Raw genomic sequence first — 17,996 nt, 5'->3', positions numbered from 1 at the left:
TACAAAAGCAGTGCTTAGAAATTGTTAGCATTAAATGCTTACTTATATTAGAAAAGAAGAAATGCTTCAAATCAATGATGTAAAAATCTACTTCAAGAAAGTAGAAAAAAATGAAAAGTGAACTAAAAGCATACTGAAGGAAGGGAATAATAAAAATGAGACTAGAACTCAACCAAACTGATGTCAGAAAAAGATAAAATAAATAAAACTAAATCTGATACCTCTTTGAAAAGATGAATCAAATTGGTCAACTACATCAACCAAGAAAAAAGAGAGAACACAAATTAACAGTATCAAAAATGAAATAGGATGTCAGTATAAATTCTACAGATATGAAAAGGATAATTAGGGAAAGCTAAAACCAACTTTAAGTCCATGAATTCAACAACGTAGATACATGGACCTAATTCTTTGAAGAAGTAAGCAATAAAATATTCCTTAAGACTAAAAATATACTCAATGTAGTATTACACAGCTAAAAAAGTAATGAACTACTGACTTATGCTACAACATTGAAAACATTATATTGAGTGAAAGAAACCAGACATAAAAGATTGGGTAGCCTAATGCCAGCAAGCAAGCCTCAGGGCTCATGCTACCTGCAGACTTGGATCCCCTGCACCTGCAGCAGCTGCTGTGGCTTGTGGAAGCCCACACCCCAATGCAAGTAGACCCAAGGGCCACTGCTGCCTTGTGGGCAGCAGACGATTCAAGCCCATCAGGTCTGCTCCCCCATGGGTACCCTCAACTTGCAATTCAGTGCCAGGAGCCAGCCACCACATACCCAAGTGAACCTTAGGTTCCAGGCTTTGCTATTTTTTGGTGCCAGGAGGTTTCCCTCCCCACAGAGCATGAAGGCCCAGCACTCCCCACTGTCCCTGACGGCAAGAGAGCCATTGCTCCCCTGCCAAAGAGCAAGAACACCAGATTCCCCACTGAGGGGAGGAAAGTTATAACATGCCACTCTACAGGCAGCAACATGAAGCTCTGTTTCCCCAAGGTACAGAGAAGCCCAGCTCTTCATGCTGGACTTCTTCCCTGCAGAAGAGTCACATCTCTCCTGTCCCAGAGCTGGAATTCCAGATCCTCCACTGAGTGGAAATCCACTACTCTGCTGGTGCTAGGTGACCTGACCCCCACAGTGCACAGAGACCCACTGCTCCTCACTGCAACTGCAGGAGAGCCACTGCACCCCACCAAAGAGTGGGATCTCCAGCTCTCTGAGGAGAGAAAAGAGGTAATCAGCACCACAACAAGAACCCTGCAAGGGGTAATATATCCAGCATACCCCTCTCTGAGGAATACTGCTGGAGCACCAAGAGAAAAAAGCTCAAAACCCCAACTATGGGGGCATAAGGGATTAAAACTCTAACCAAAAACAACTCCAAATGTGTAAATCTCAATGCAGAATGAAACAGCAAGACAACCACTCTCTATCAAAAGCCAATTCTACCACTAAGGATCCAAAACACCTACATAGAGGAAGAGCTATCAAATAATGAATTCCAAAAATAATAGCAAAAATGATTAATAACCTCAAAGAAGAAACAAAAAGTTAGTGTTTGACCTCAAAGAGAACATGAATAAATGACTAAATGAGTTCAAAGAGAATGCAAACAAACAGATAAATCAAATTAAGAAGACTATCCGGGACATGAAAGAGGAAATCAATAAAGATACGGAAACCCTAAAAAACAATGTGAAATAAACAACTCAATATCCTAAATAAATATCACAATCAACAGCTTGGCAAACAGAGTGGAGCAAGTTGAAAATAGAGTATCAGGAACAGAAGACAAAGTAGAGGAATTAGACCAAATGTAAAAGAGCATGAAAGAATGCTAAGAAAATATGAATGGAACATGCAACATATCTGGGATACCATGAAAAAACCAATCCTATGAATCATGGGTGTAGAAGAAGGAGAGGAGATTCAAACTAAGGACATTGACAACCTATTCAATAGAACAATAGCAGCAAACTTCCCTAAATTCAAGAAAGAGAGAAATCAGCAGGTGCAGGAAGCCTACAGAACACCAAACCAACAGGACTGAAAAAGAAACAATCCCAGACACATCATAATCAAAACAGAACAAAATCAACACAGAACAAAGAAAGAATTCTGAAAGCTGCAAAAGAGAAAAGACAAGTCACATATACAGGCAAACCTATTAGAATAATAGCAGATTTCTCAACTCAAACTGTAAATGCAAGAAGGTCATGGAAGGACATAATCCAGTCCCTGAAATAAAGCAGCTGTCACCCTAGACTAGTCTACCACCACAAGGATGTCAACCTAGACTAGTCTACCACCAGCAAAACTATCCTTCCTAATTGAAGGCGAAATTAAAACCTTCCACAACAAGGAAAAAGTAAAGGAATTTGGGACCACCAAGCCAGCACTACAGAAGATACTTAAAGGACTTTTACATACAGAAGAAGAAATTAGAGACAGGAAGACTCAAGAAACAATAAACCCTTTTGAGCAAGAAGACAAACAAGGAATGGTTAAAACTAAACAACAGGGAAACAAGAATGACTGAAAAAAACAAGTGCCTCTCAATATTAACACTGAATGTAAATGGCCTCAATGCCCCAATCAAAAGATAAAATAGCAAACTGGGTTAAAAAACAAGACCTAATCATATGTTGTTTACAACATACTCATCTCACTGAAAAGAAAACAAGCAAAAACCACTGGCTTAGAGTCAAAGGCTGGAAAAAAGTTTCCAAGTAAATGAACCCCATAAACAGGCAGAAGTAGCTATACTCATATCTGACAAAGTAGACTTCAGATTAAAATAAATTAGAAGAGACAATGAAGTTCACTTCATATTAATAAAAGGAATAATTCATCAAGAGGAAATATCAATCCTTTATATATATGCACCAAACACAGGAGCACCCATCTACATTAAAAAATTCTAATGGCCCAAAAAGCACTGAGACTAACACAGTGATAGTGGGAGACCTGAATACCCCACTGTCACCAATAGATAGGTCATCCAGACAATAGATCAGCAAAGAAACTTCAGAGCTACTCCACACATTAGACCAAAGAGACATGGTTGATATGTAGAGTATCCCATTCAACAAATAGGCAATACACATTCTTTTCTGCAGCTCATGGAACTTTCTCCAAAATAGATCATATTTTATGACACAGTGCAAGTCTTAACAAATTCAAGAAAATCAAAATAACCCCCTGCATCATATCAGACCACAACAGATTAAAACTAGACTTCAAAAACAAAAGAAACCCCAGAAAATATTCAAACACATAGAGATTGAACAGCACACTGTTGAAAAACCAATGGGTGACTGAAGTAATAAAGGAAAACAGAAAGTTCCTGGAATCCAATGAAAATGAAAATACAACCTACCAGAATATGTGGGACAGAGCAAAGACCATGCTAAGGGGAAAATTTATAGTTATAAGTGCCTACATTAAAAAAAAAACCCAGAGATCTCTCAAATAAACAATATAATGATACACTTTCAGCTTCTAGAAAAACAAGAACAAACCAAACCCAAAACCAGCAGATGGAGAGAAATAATAAAGATGAGGGCCAAGATCAATGAGATGGATACCACAAAAACTATACAAAGAATTATTGAAACAAAAAGTTGGTTCTTTGAAAAGATTAACACAATAGAGAAACCCTTAGCCAACATGACAAAATGGAGGAGGGAAACGACCCAAATGAATAAAATCAGAGATGAAAATGAGGACATAACCACAAATACTAATGAAATCCAGACAATTATTAGAGAGTACTTTGAGAATGTATATTCAAGTAAACTGGAAAACTTAGATGAAATGGATAAACTTCTAGATACAAATGTAGGCTAAATGTAAATAATGTGCAATATAAGTCTAATCAGAATTGTCACTACAAATCCCCCCTACATAATGAATATTTCCTAATAAAAATTTGTAATAAAAAATTTAAAAACCAACAAACTTGAAATATTTTCACTGTCAGACTTGAAGATTTCTTATAGAATAATCATGAGACTGTATTTCAGGGTAAAGTCATAAAAATACATCAATGGATTACAGTACAGGCTTCTGGAATAGGCCTGTACATACATGCCCAACTGACTTTTTACAAAGTTGGGAAAACAATTCAATGGATAAAGGGTAGACTTTTCAAAAAAAGTAGTTTAAAATCCGTGTACCATGTGGAAGAAAATGAACTTTAATCCATTTTTTTGTAAATATACAAAAATAACTCAAAATGGATTATGAACATAAATATAAAACCTAAAGCCTATAAAATTTCTAAAAGAAAGAATGTAAAAAAGAAGAAAAAAATTTGTGACTCTTGGTTAGGCAATTATTCTTTAGTGTCAAAATACATGACTCATAAAAGAAAAAATATACTTTCTCAAAATTTAAAATATCTTTTCTTATTTTATTGGGAAAATGAAGAAACTGGCCACAGGGTGGGAAAATATTTTCAAATTGCATATTTGAAAAAGAACTTGTGTCTAGAATATAAGAGGAACTCTCAAAACCATACAACAAAAAGAAAACTTTTTAAACACATACGAAAATTTTAAACACTAACAGCAATTAGGGAAATCCACATTAAAATGACAAGGTTCTACTACACACCTGTTAGAATAACTAAAAAACAGCCAAGAAAGCCCCGACAATACCAAGTGTCTGTGGGAATGTAAGTGGTTATGGCCACGTTGGAAAATAGTTTGACTGTGTCCTGGGATTTTGTTGGACAGTACTAGAGATTAAACCCAGGGCCTAGTGCAATACCACTCAACAATTAAAAAGGTACCTGCCACAAAATGGGTTAATTGCAAACACACTATTTCAAGTGATAAATGTCAGCCTCAGAAAAGTTCATACTCTTTCATTTCAGTAGTATGTCATCTTGGAAAATTCCAACTGCAAGGGCAGAAAACAGATTAGTGGTTGCCAGAGGCTAAAGATGAAGGAGAAGGGGTTTGTACAAAGAGCTAGAAATTTGGGGGAGGGGGGTGATAGAAACATTCTCTAATTGTTGTTACATAACCGTATGTGTTTACCAAAACTTAGTGTGTTTTAGTGTACATAAAATATTCTTCAATAAATGACTCACAAGAAAGATTATCAAATAAGTCAAAACAAAAGACACACACATACACACAAAATACACACAGTATAAACAACAGTGGAGGGTAAACTGGGCATAGTATGGCACACCTCTAATTCCAGCAGTCAGCAGTCTAAGGTAGGAGGATGGAGGATTTGAGTCCAGACTTAGCTATATAGGGGTACCTAACTCAGAATAGGGGAAGTAATATCAAGAGGGTTGGGAGTGGAACAGGAAAGTACAAAAAGTGAATTTGGTGAAAGTGCATTTTTAGGCCCAATGTAAATATTTAAAGGGTGGAGAGAGGGAGACATGATGGGTACAATGTAAATAGTGTACAATATAAGTCTAATTGGAATTGCCACAACAAATCCCCCCATATAATAAATATATCCTAATAAAAATTTATAATAATAAAAAATGTAAATAAAATAAAGGGGTAGAAACCTTTGTAACCAAACTAGCTCTTGTTACTTTGGTTATGGGTGAAGCTATTTATGTGATGATTAAATAAGAACACCTCAAGTCCTTTTTAGCAATAGTCTGTTATATCACCTGATTTTTCCTCCCACTAACATACTGAGTCACTGTCCTTCCAGAGTATCTATGTAACACAAGCAACATATGCTCTCCAATAGCTCAGAGCATCTGAGAATGGAAGGTTCAGAGTGATTGCCTTAAAATACTATACCCTAGGGTCATCCATTCTCCCCAAAGAGATTTTTATGGTACTCTAAGGAATGAATATATACAAATTTACATATTTTAACTTTATATATGTTATTTGAATGTGGCCACAATATATATTAAATTGTTTTACTAAATTGCACAGCAATGACATACTTTAGATGGACTTTATTTGCATTCCTTTACATGGTACAAGAGAAATGAGAATCATTATTTGAGTATTCTTAGATTCCTTTTCTTTAGAATGTGTTTGAAATGTATGTGGTTAAAATATGTATGTAGGGAAATATTTCTTTAAAATGAACCTGTGTAAATGCCACAATATACTCCACCCAGCACAACAATAAAGGGAAAATATATTCATATTCAATATTATAGAAATAAGCATATCTATGTAGAATCAAATACTGATGTTGGAAATACTTTCTTAAAGTAAAAGATGATACTGCTTATCATATACTGCTTTTCATAGTTTCTTACAACCATTTGGGCCTATGCTACTGACTTTTTGATTGGCATATTTATTTTTGTGTTATTACCAATTTTTTGTGATGCAGCTATTTTAGAAAAATAGAAGTAAGAAAAAAAGTAATTTCAATCCTAGGATATTCTACCCATCAAAGCTATCACTCAAAATTGAAGAAGGAATAAATATCTTCCAGGATATCCTGTGTGGGAGTGTGCGTGTGTGTGCGTGTGTGTGTGTGTATGGCACCATTGGGTGGGGGAGGTGGTGGGGAAAGAGGATAGAGAGTGAATATAGTGCAAAAAACGTGTGCACATGTATGTAAATGCAAAAATGATACCTGTTGAAACTATTCTATGAATTTGGGAAGGGGGGATAAAAGGGAGTAGTAAGGTGGGTGAATTCAAGTATGATATAGTTGATATATTCTAAGGACCTTTGTAAATGCCACAGTGTACCCCCACCCAGCACAATAAAGGAAAAAAATTTTCCAGGATAAACAGAAATTAAAACAATAGATAACCACTAAACCACCACTACAGAAGATCCTGAAAGGAATCCTACAAACAGAAAATGAAAACAAACATAACCTTGAAAGGATGGGAATTATTAAACCTCAAGAGAAGACCAGACAAGTAATTAGAGAGTAGCACAGAATTAGTTGCACACACACACAAATCCTTAAACAACAAAAACAACTAAGTGGCAGGAATTACCACATACTTCTAAATATTAACACTGAATGTTAATGGCCTCAACTCCCACATCAAAAGACACCTATTGCCAAACTGGATTAAAAACAAAGACCTGACAATCTGTTGTTTACAAGAAATCCAACTTATTGACAGAAGCAAACACTGTCTTAGGGTGAATGAGTAGAAGAGTTACCAAGCCATTGCCACCCCAAAACAAGCAGGAGTAGCAATACTTATATCAGATAAAGTAGAATTCAAATCCAAATTAGTCAGAAGAGAAAAAGAAGGTCACTTCATACTAACAAAATGAGAAATACATCAAGAGGAAATAACAATTGCTAAATTACATGTGCCCAATGTTGGAGCACCCAACTTCATTAAACATGCACTACTGGACTTAAAACACAGATAGATCCCAACACAGTGGTGGTGGGAGACTTTAGTACTCCTCTATCACCAATAGATAGGTCATCCAGACCAAAAAATTGACAAATTCTAGAATTGAATGACACCATAAACCTAAGGACACAACAAAAAGAGAGAATTACTGGCCAATCTCTTTAATGAATATAGATGCAAAAATCCTCAATAAAATACTGGCATACTGAATTTAACAGCATATCAAAAAGATCATACACCATAGTCAACTCAGCTTCATCTGAGGGATGCAGGGATGGTTCAACATACACAAACCATTAAATGTAATATAGCATATTAAAATAAGCAAAGACAAAACCACATGATTGTCTCAATAGATGCAGAAAAACTTTTGATAAAACTCAACATCCCTTCGTAATAAAAGCTCTGATGAAACTAGGAAAAAAAGGAATGAAAAGGCTATATATGACAAGCCTATAGCTGACATCATACATCATAAATGGGGAAAAACTGAAGCCATTTCCTCTAAAGTCACAAATATGACAAGGGTGTCCATTCTCACCACTCCTATTCAACATAGTCTTGGAATTCCTAGCCAGAGCAATAAGGCAGGAAGAAGAAATAAAAGGAATACAAATTGGAAAGGAAGTAGTAAAACTATCCCTATTTGCAGATTATATGATCCTATACCTAAAAGACCCAAAAAACTCTTGGACACCATAAACAGCTTCAGCAAACTAGCAGGATACAAAATCAATTTACAAAAATCAGTAGCCTTTCTATACAATAGCAATGAACAGACTAGAAAGAATATAGGAAAACAATTCCATTTACAATAGCCTCAAATATATCAAATACCTAGGAATAAACTGAACAAAGGATTTGAATGGCCTCTACAAGGAACACTACAAACCAATGCAGAAAGAAATCAAAGAAGATTACAGAAGGTGGAAAGATCTCCCATGCTCATGGATTAGAAGAATCAACATAGTGAAAGTGGCTATACTATCAAAAGCAATCTACATGTTCAACACAATTCTCATCAAAATCTCAATGACATTTAACACAGAGATTGAAAAATTAACCCTAAAGTTCATTTGGAAGCACAAAAGACCACAAATAGCCAAGGCAATACTGAGCAAAAAGAGCAATGCTGGAGGTATCACAATACCCGACTTCAAACTACACTACAGATATACAGCAATAAAAACAGCATGGTACTGGCACAGAAACAGACATGAAGACCAGTGGAACAGAGTAGAACACCCAGATATGAATCCATCTAGCTCCGCCCCACCTAATTTTTGACAAAGGCGCCAAAAACATACAATGGAGAAAAGAAAGCCTCTTCAATAAATGTTGCTGGGAAAACTGAATATCTGCCTGCAGAAAATTGAAACAAGATCCATGTCTTTCACCCTGTACAAGTGTCAACTCAAAGTGGATTAAGGACCTCAATGTACGACTTGGAACTTTGAAGCTAGTGCAGGAAAGAGCAGGGAATACATTAAAAGCAATAGGCATAGGCAATGGAGTTCCTGAATAGAACTTAAAGGGCTCAGCAACTCAGACAAAGGATTGACAAATAGGACTTCTTTTCTTATATAAAATCGGAGAACAGGAGGACAGAACAGTTCCTGCCTGGGGGTTGATACCAGTGGGAGGAGGAGTTGTGGAAATGGTGAAGGAGGGTGAATATGGTGCAAATTCTCTGTACAATGTATGTAAATGGAAAATGATATCTGTTGGAACTATTCCAGGAGTTGGAGGAGGGAGGTATGAAGGAGAAGGGTAGAAGTGGTGTATTCAAGTCCCACATATTTGATATATTTTAAGAACTTTTGTAAATGCCACAATGTACCCCCATCAAGCAGAACAATTAAAAAATGAATTAATATTTTAAATTTCTTTAAGTACAAATGATAGCCATAACAGCAGTCTGCTCAGGTGGCTATATGCCTTTGCTAATTATCTCATTGCTTAATCTTAATTATACCTGTTTTTTTGGAAGGTAAATTAGTAGCAGAAGATTTATAATTATTTATTATCACATTTTTACACATATAACTTATTTACCCTGCCAATACACAAAAATGATTTAAAGAGCTACATTGTTTATATTCACTGGAGCAAAGAAATGAGAATTAAATAAATGACTCAAATTAATAGAAGCCAAATTATCCACAGATGCCATCCATTCTTTACTTAGAAAACATCAAATTGTAATAACCAGTTGGTTGCCTCCACAATACCCCACCTCCCTCAATCTTCCTTTTTCCTTTCTCAATCCCCTCCCAGTATTGCCTTCCTACCCCATTCTGGATTCAGGCTCCTTCAGCTCCCTTGCACTCCCTCTTGATACTCTATTCCACTTTTTCCCCCTCAAGAATCTTCCCTTGTTCATCCTTTGCATTCTCTTCTTACTACTTCATTTCTTTCCTACCAGGACCAGCACCCATTCCTTTGTCTTCTTCTCATTTACTCTTTATTGCCTTACTCTCTCTCCTGTCCCCAAAACCCTTCCTTTTAGTCCCTCCTCTGATTTGATGAACATTTACCTACTACTTCCCTAATATTACTTTTATTACCACCTATAAAGACAATAAAGACACTACATCCTAGTGTGTCTTTATTTTCTGCAACTAAGTGTACTCCAGAGTGGCCATTCCACTTCACTGGGCATGTTAAACTCCAGGTACTCACCTCTAATTACATATGGCCCATTATGCTTTTAACTAAATTACTATTCTGACATAAACAGTGGTAAACCTATGTTCTGACTGCTATTCTCCTTAAAATAGAATATTATTTTAAAAAGGATGCTAGAACACTGAGTATGTTAATAGAATAAATTAGATTATTTAGAACATATATGTTAAATAATCCTATTTCCAGGTTTATAAAATTGGTAGAAATGATACAGCCTTGTTGCCCAATAGCATACTTTGAACACAAGGAATGTGTGTGGGGGTGGGTATTACATATGATAAGACTTTTTGTTCTTTGGCGGTACTGAGGATTGAACCCAAGGTCTGTTTTTGCTAGGCAAGTACTTTTGAGCCATGTCCCAGTTCTTTTGCTTCTTTAGGGTTTTTTTTTTTTCAGATAGGATTTTGTGCTTTTTTCTGAGCAAGCCTTGGACCATGATCCTTCTATCTCTGCTCCTGAATAGCTAGGACCACAGGCACGTACCACCATACCCAGCTTGTTTCATAGATAGGGCCTTGCTAACTTCTGCCTATGCTGGCTTCAAAACATAATCTTCCTATCTCTACCTCTTGTGTAGCTGGGATTACAAATGTACATCACCATGCCTGGCCTAATGAGACCCTTGATTCCAATAAAGAAATGATTCATGTAATATCCAGTTACATATAGAATTTTTCCTATTCTGCCCATGTTCTATGCTAATCATTTATATTCCCTGGGTTAGCTAGTACTGTGAAATATAAATATATTTCTCCTTTAGTCATTGTGGTAAAGAAAGGGCTAAGCCATAGAAGGGATAGCTTCTATAAATCATCTATATCATCTAAATCATCAATAATTTATAAAAATAGAAAAGAAGCTTATGGCCACACTTTCTTCAAACTTCTGAAAGTGTAGTGACTATAATAAAATCTCCAATAAATCACTTATCTTTGTAATATTGAGTTCCAGTAACCTAAAAACATCAATATAATGCATCTACTCAGCAAAAATTTTCAGCCTGCTTTGGGCAAATAGGTAGGGATTGTTAGAGTGTTAGGCATATATAATGGCCCACCCATGGTTACCATCTGTTATTGGCAATAGGCAGACTCAGTCCACTTATCCACCTACAGTATGCTTTTCTTTCTGGTATGCTGAATCCCTTCCCTTATATTGCAAAGAGATTTAAAACCTTGCTATTTTATAAACCCTACACAAATGACTAGATAGGTGAGTGGAACCTTTAGAATTTATTCAGTCCTTGCATCCTTGTTAACTTCTCAAAAATAATACTTACCAGTCCCAATTGTCTTTCTCTGATATGGCATCCTTCTACTCAGACCTGAATTACTGTCATCCCTTTATTTAATGTGAATTATGGAAAAGGAACAATGGACTATTATTGATCTCAACTTCATTAGAACCAACACTCAAATCTTTATCAGAGGCTCTGCTTAGATTAGATGATCTCCATCTAGCTTATAAGATAATATGCTTCCAATTTTAGAAGAAGATTACTTTCACTGTCCTATTTGTACATGTAAAATAATCTGTGTTTTCATTTATGTTCATAATGGATAAATTAAAGTTATATCTATTGTGTATAGTGTGTCCTATTTACTTGCATAAAGATCCAGATTTAGAAATAATCATTCATCATGATAAGTAATCCCATCTTGTTCTCAGAGATAAAAAATCAAGCTGCCAGAAAATATTTAATCAACCTGACTTTATAACCATTATAAAAATGAACTGTGTATCATCACTGATGCAGACTCTGGCAGCTCTTCTTTTTCAATCATTGGTAAGAAGAATTTGTTTATAACTAAAACATTTATGATTGTTTCCTGTTTTACTCTGCTCTGGAACTAAATAAAATGAATAAGTATAATTTATGGAATGAAAATCCCAATTAAAATACAATATAAAACTTACTTTATATTACAAGTACTTTTTCCCTTTTGAACTTGAGTAATCAATACCACAGTCAAATGCAATGCTGCAAGGAGGCTGGAATGATCTAAAAAGGATAATTCAGAGAGTGGCAATTCCAAGATTCTTTAATTTTCTTCCAGACACTGTAATAATCCCCACAATGTGTTTTTTCTATGCCAGATTTTGGAAGATAGACAAGGCTAAGACTCTTTATAGCCAGAACACCTGCCTTGCTTTACAATATGTCAAGGGAAGTCCTTGCCAGCAATATTTGTCTACACATGTCTAGTGTATTTGGAAATTTTTCCCATTGCACCATTTAGACCAGAATCATCTGCTCTTCCTTTAAAACTCTTAAAGACAGATATTTCTGCCAAAATCCACCCTCTATCCCTTTACATTCACTTGTTGCCAATTTCTCCGGATAAAATTCTACTGCCCTAGGGATTTGCTTACTATTTGTTCCCACCAGACATAAATAAACTTCCTGCATTAGATTATTCATTTAAATTTTCCTCTCTCTTGATCCAGCCTAGGATTAAATCCACAGGGAAAATCTTAGCAGTAATTGTGTATACAAGTCTCTGTCTCATCCGTAGTTATTTTGTATAGCAAAAGAAATTAGCTGTCAACCTGAGTCTAATTCGGTTTTAGAGCACTGGCCTAGCATGATGCTTGGGGTCCTACATCTGATCCCTAGCAGAGAGAGAAAGAGAAAAAGAAAAAGACAAAGAGAAACAAGGGGAAGAAATAAAGAAAGGAGGAAGGAAGGAAAGAAGGAAAGAAAGGGAGTTAGAAAGAAAGGGAGGTAGAAAGAACCTGGGAGTTTGACACCATCTTGGGTGACATAGTGAGACCTTGTCTCAAAACAAAACAAAATGAAACATGCAGCAGAACAATCCATTTCAGACTGTTTCTGGAAGACTATAAAATGTTTCAGTTTTATTATATATTTCGTCTTAGCTTGTCTCCCAAAGTATCCTTCAGTTTCCCTCATAACTCCTCCTCAGCCTTCCATGATGACAACTGTCTGAGCACCTCTCAAATATAGACATTCTTTACCTTTCATTACACACACACACACACACACACACACACACACATTCACTGTCTCTGATCCCATCCATCATCTACACCTACAGCTTCAGCCATAGCATTATATATCAATGACCCCTAAATCAATATCTTTAGCCAGACCACTATCCTGGGCTCTAGGTACAGTCTTTCGATGCCTTCTAAACACCTTTTCATGAAATTCCTCAGTTAACTCAATTCAGTGTGTCACAAGCCAAATTCATTATTTCTTCCTATCATAAAAATCCCACTATTGGTCTTTTGGGTTCTAGCTTCATTATTACACCAGTAATTCATACTGGAAACATTGTAGTTGCCTTTAATTCCTCTATCTTTCCCATTTCCCAGATCTACTTGGCAAATTCTGTCAGCTCTGTGCAAATGAGACCATCTTACCTCCTTTTTTGAAAAACATCACTTAATCTTTGATGTACCTAAAATAAAATCCAAACTTCTTAAAATAGCCTATGAGCTTCATTTTAAGTTTTCCACACTTACCAAATTCTATCCAGACTTACCATTTTTCCACCTTCTTCTCAAATATTGCTTAGCTAATTACTACTAATTCATGGATCCCCAATGTAACTGCTCTACTCTTTTCCCTAGGAATGCTTTTCCTTAACCCCATCCCTTCTACTAGATTAGAATCACTGGCTAAGCACTTTGAAAATATTCTGCATTCTATATTTGTATCACTTATCAGTAATAATTTTACAATATTTGTTGAGAACTCACTGTGAGATAATGATATTTACATCTGGATTTAATAAATAAGGCTTTGAAACTTTAAACAACTTTTCCTCAGTCACACAACTAACACATAGAAGAAGCTGAGTTCTAATTGAAGCAATTCCAGGACCAATACTCTGAACCACTATGATACACTGCATCCAACATCACTAGGACAGGAACCGTATCTGTCTTGTTCAATTCTATATTTTCAACAGTGATACTAACTGCTGGCACTTAGGAAGTGTTTAATAAATATTTGTCAAAAGAATAAATTCACGTATGAATGAATCTTCTGGATGTGTTCTCTCCTCTCCATTACTCCTTTTACTGTTCTCGGTCATCATTTCTCACCTAGAATACTTTCAGACTGTCCAAGTCATCTCCTTGATTTACTTTCCATCCTAGGCTGGCAGTTCAGCTTGCAAGATCTCTGAAACTTTTCACTTTTAATCTCTCTGGCTTTAATTCTCACAGATGTCTTACCCCTGCAGATATACTACTGAGGAGACTGAGATATTTCCTGACTTTCATAACTTTACAATCTAGTGTAGGCAATTGAAACATGTATCCGTAATGCTGATAGAAAAGACTCTGCTGTCCGTGTGGAAAAGGAAACTCTTACCAGAATATTAACTTAATAATCTCTTTAGAATTTAAGATTTTTTAAGTTGGACTTTGAAAGGAGGGTAAGATGATCTCCCTAACACATACATTTGATTAGATATAGATAATCTTGTTACCTCCTGGTTTAAATATTTTCAATGATACTCAGTTACATTCAGGATTAAATCTAAATTCAGGACAATGCAAGATCCTATATGAACTCGTGCCTACATACCTCTGATAATTTTCTGATAATTCCCTGTTTATATTTTTCTAACTATGCCATGCTGCTTAAACCATTCCTGTACCTCTCCTTTCCCCCCTCTTTATCTACTCACATTTCTGTGAGTTTCTGTCATAGCCTATTTCAAGCAGTTTCTTCTTCTTGTAAGATTTCTTAACTGACAGATTAGGTAAAATTCTTCTGCTTTTTGCTCCAATAATATCTTCTACATTTTCTTCATAATACTCATAGTCAGTATGGATACATTTACTTTGAAATTATTGGTTATTATCTAATTCCTTCACTAAAACATAATTTATAAGATGGCAGGGCCAAGTCTACTTTTTCTCACCACTGGATATCTCCATTATCCATTATAGTAGCATAATAGCATGTTGTATATTCTCTGCAAATAATGATATATTCTCTGAAAATAATTTGGTGTAATACTACAACAGTAGATACAAGAGACAGCTTGGATTTGTCAACTTTTCCCCTTTCCTAATAAGGAAAAATTTAAATTTCTATCTGTGTTCAAGCAATATCTTTCTTATCAAGAATAAGTACATTGTTTATTTTATTTATCAGCACTAATTTCAGTTAATGTATAGATCACATAAATCAATGGAGAAGTTGAGAATTTAGGCAGTCTTCTGTTACATTTGTAAATATTTAACAACATTTTTGAGTTTTGCAAAACTCAAATTTTGTTTAAAATATTCAGGTACTATAATTGAGGTCAAAGAGGTCATCTTTTTGTTTAAATCATGTGGATAATTGCTGTAATTCTCCACTTTGCTTTGTGTGAAGCAACTAATTGAGTGAAATTTCCACTGAACATTTCAATGGGAAAAAAAGTAAAAAATGAGTGTTGATTATCTTTAAGTTCAAACAAGTGGCTAATTACCTGAAATTACCCGTTGTTTGGTTATTCAGCCTGGTACATTTAGATAAAGCTATGATGAAAATGGAAGAATGAAAAATAAACATCCCTTTAGCATGTCTACCACAGCGCTCAATCATATACACTCAGTAAGTTAGTAGCATATTAAAATTTCTCACTTTTCTCCAATTTCTGGCTTTATCTCTTGAAGTAAGTTTATGTTGTAAGAATTTATGTCAGTACAAAATTAAAAAGGAGTTGATAACACTTTAGCAGCCTACTTTATTTCAACCAATTTTCACAAACATCTTCTAGAGATAGAATAAAAACTAGAAAAATCTGATAAACCAGAAATGTGATAATTAACTAGAAATATTTTCATATATATAATTTTTATTTTGCTAGAACATAGCCTAGGAAATCAGGACAAACAAATGACAAATGTGTAGGCCCATTGAAAACTGGCAAAAAGATTGGTGTTAAATATTTACAAATGTAAAAGAGGTCTGGAAAATCTTAAAATCTATGACACTGTTTAAAAACACCATAAGGACTGGTGGAGTGGCTCAAATAGTAAAGTGCCTGCCTAGCAAGTGTGAGGCCCTGAGTTCAAACCCCAGTATAGCCAAAAACATAAAATAAATAAATCAAAACACCACAGCGTCAAATGCTATCTAAATTATTATGAGAAACAAAATGGTTGTTTAGGAATACAATTTTCCCCCTTTGAACTGGCAAAAGAACCTTATTTCACAGACTTGTATTACTTAAAGGGCTTTCCAAAATCTACTAATAGACCCACTTTGCCATATGGATGGTCAGTTCTGAAATCATCTCATTAAGCCAGCTATTTTTATTATTCAGAGATACATCTCACAGGGGAATTTTTAAAAATCTATCCTTTTAAATAATTCTAAACTTTTAAATAATTCTAACTTTTCAGTATTGTGGAGCAAGGAGGTATGTTACATAGAAAACAAACCTTTGACTTATCCCCACTATAATTATAGCTCATCTCATCTGGTCTGTCTTAGAAATAAATGCTGAACACTGTCTGTTCCACCCCTTCTACCTTCTAATATGATATATCTCCAATTATTTGAAGACTTGTGGTTAAACTAACCCTTCAGTTTGCTTAGGCTTCCTTTACAAGAATAACTTTCTAAGACTTTCAAAAGAATCATTCTGGCTTGCTTACACTGGACCTTCTCTAAATACTCCACATTGTACTTGGGTTTCACATGTAGAAAGTGAATTCATTATTCCCTATGGAAGACATGATGAAAACCCAACTAACACAGACTATATCAAGATTGCATCTCAGTCCTTTCATGCTATTAACATAACTATATATAAGATAATGTTCACTATTTATGACTATAGGACATTCTATTACTGGCGTTTTTGACCTATGGCTCACACAGGCCCAACATAACCAGTTCTGTACCATGTTGTACTCATTTCCATAATCTGGTATTCCTCCTCAAGTGAGTTTGCATTTAATAGACTTTGTCTTGTTTATTTTTACCCACTTCAGCTTGTCAAATTAGTTTGGAATCCCAATCTTACCCTACCTCCCCAACCCCCACAAAGACAGCATTCATTGAACTTGTATAAATTCCTTACAGATGTCTCAAACAAGATTGCCCTATTTTGGTGTATCTATACATAGTCTAAGACATTCAACATTTTCCATTCCTCTGCCCCTTAGCCAGAGCCTAATAAAAACAAAAGCCTTACTTCTGGATGCCCTTACCTGATCCTCAGATCTTGGCTGATGTTTGAAGAATGGAAGGCAACAGCACAGGCCTAAGTTACATTTGGCCCTATGGTCAGATGCTTTACTTTGTGTCCTTCTAGAATTCATTGTGCCTCAAAGTGGGTACTGTCTATAAGTGGTTTTCCCCTGTAGCACAACCTGGAAAGAAAAAAAAAACCATATGACTCAGGGTACAACAGTGTAAGAGCTGGGAAACATGGCCAATTCAACATGTGAAGAAGGGAAAGAGATGTAATTGGGGAAGAAGTTCCCAGAATTTGAGATCTCACCATACCCCTGCTGTCTGAGGATGCAGAGAGAATTTTATGCTGACTGTTACACATATTTTTAAAAACAACAGAAACTCTTAGGTCAATCTTTTTCTTGGAAAACTGGAAGAGAATTCAGAAAGGTAAATAAGATTCTACACCTTACAAAACCTAGGCTTTACATGCCTGTGGGGAACAGAAAAGGAAATTGGGCAGCATTATTCCCTCTTCCTCTATTTTTTCCTGGGACATTCACTTATACTTTGTTACTTAAATTCCTGGCATTCCCATCACAGAACTGTCTATCCCTGGCCTGGTCAGTTCCTGGCATAAATATAGCCTTCTAACTCAGCCCAGACTTTCTGGGCCACCAGCCAATTGACAATGTCCCCTCTATCAATTAGATTATCCCTAATTATACAGTATTTAGATGCTACAAATATCAACATAAATAATCAACTTGGACTGTGAACCCAATTGACAGCATCTAGTATGTCATTAGCAT

At 35.6% G+C, this 17,996-nt stretch overlaps 1 protein-coding gene across 1 annotated transcript in view; it reads right to left on the bottom strand.

Moving 5' to 3' along the window:
- Window positions 1-17,377, bottom strand: part of Rps6ka6 (ribosomal protein S6 kinase A6) — a 190,545-nt gene extending 173,168 nt beyond the window's left edge. The window contains exon 1 of the mRNA XM_074064384.1: window positions 17,220-17,377. Within this exon, the coding sequence (XP_073920485.1) occupies window positions 17,220-17,330 (111 nt within the window). The 5' untranslated portion in view covers window positions 17,331-17,377. The remainder of the gene's footprint in view (window positions 1-17,219) is intronic.
- Between the last annotated feature and the right edge of the window lie 619 nt (window positions 17,378-17,996).

The sequence above is a fragment of the Castor canadensis genome, chromosome X (genome assembly GCF_047511655.1).
Source record: "Castor canadensis chromosome X, mCasCan1.hap1v2, whole genome shotgun sequence".
In the NCBI taxonomy this organism is placed as follows: domain Eukaryota; kingdom Metazoa; phylum Chordata; class Mammalia; order Rodentia; family Castoridae; genus Castor; species Castor canadensis.
This window is presented reverse-complemented; position numbering and strand designations above follow the sequence as displayed.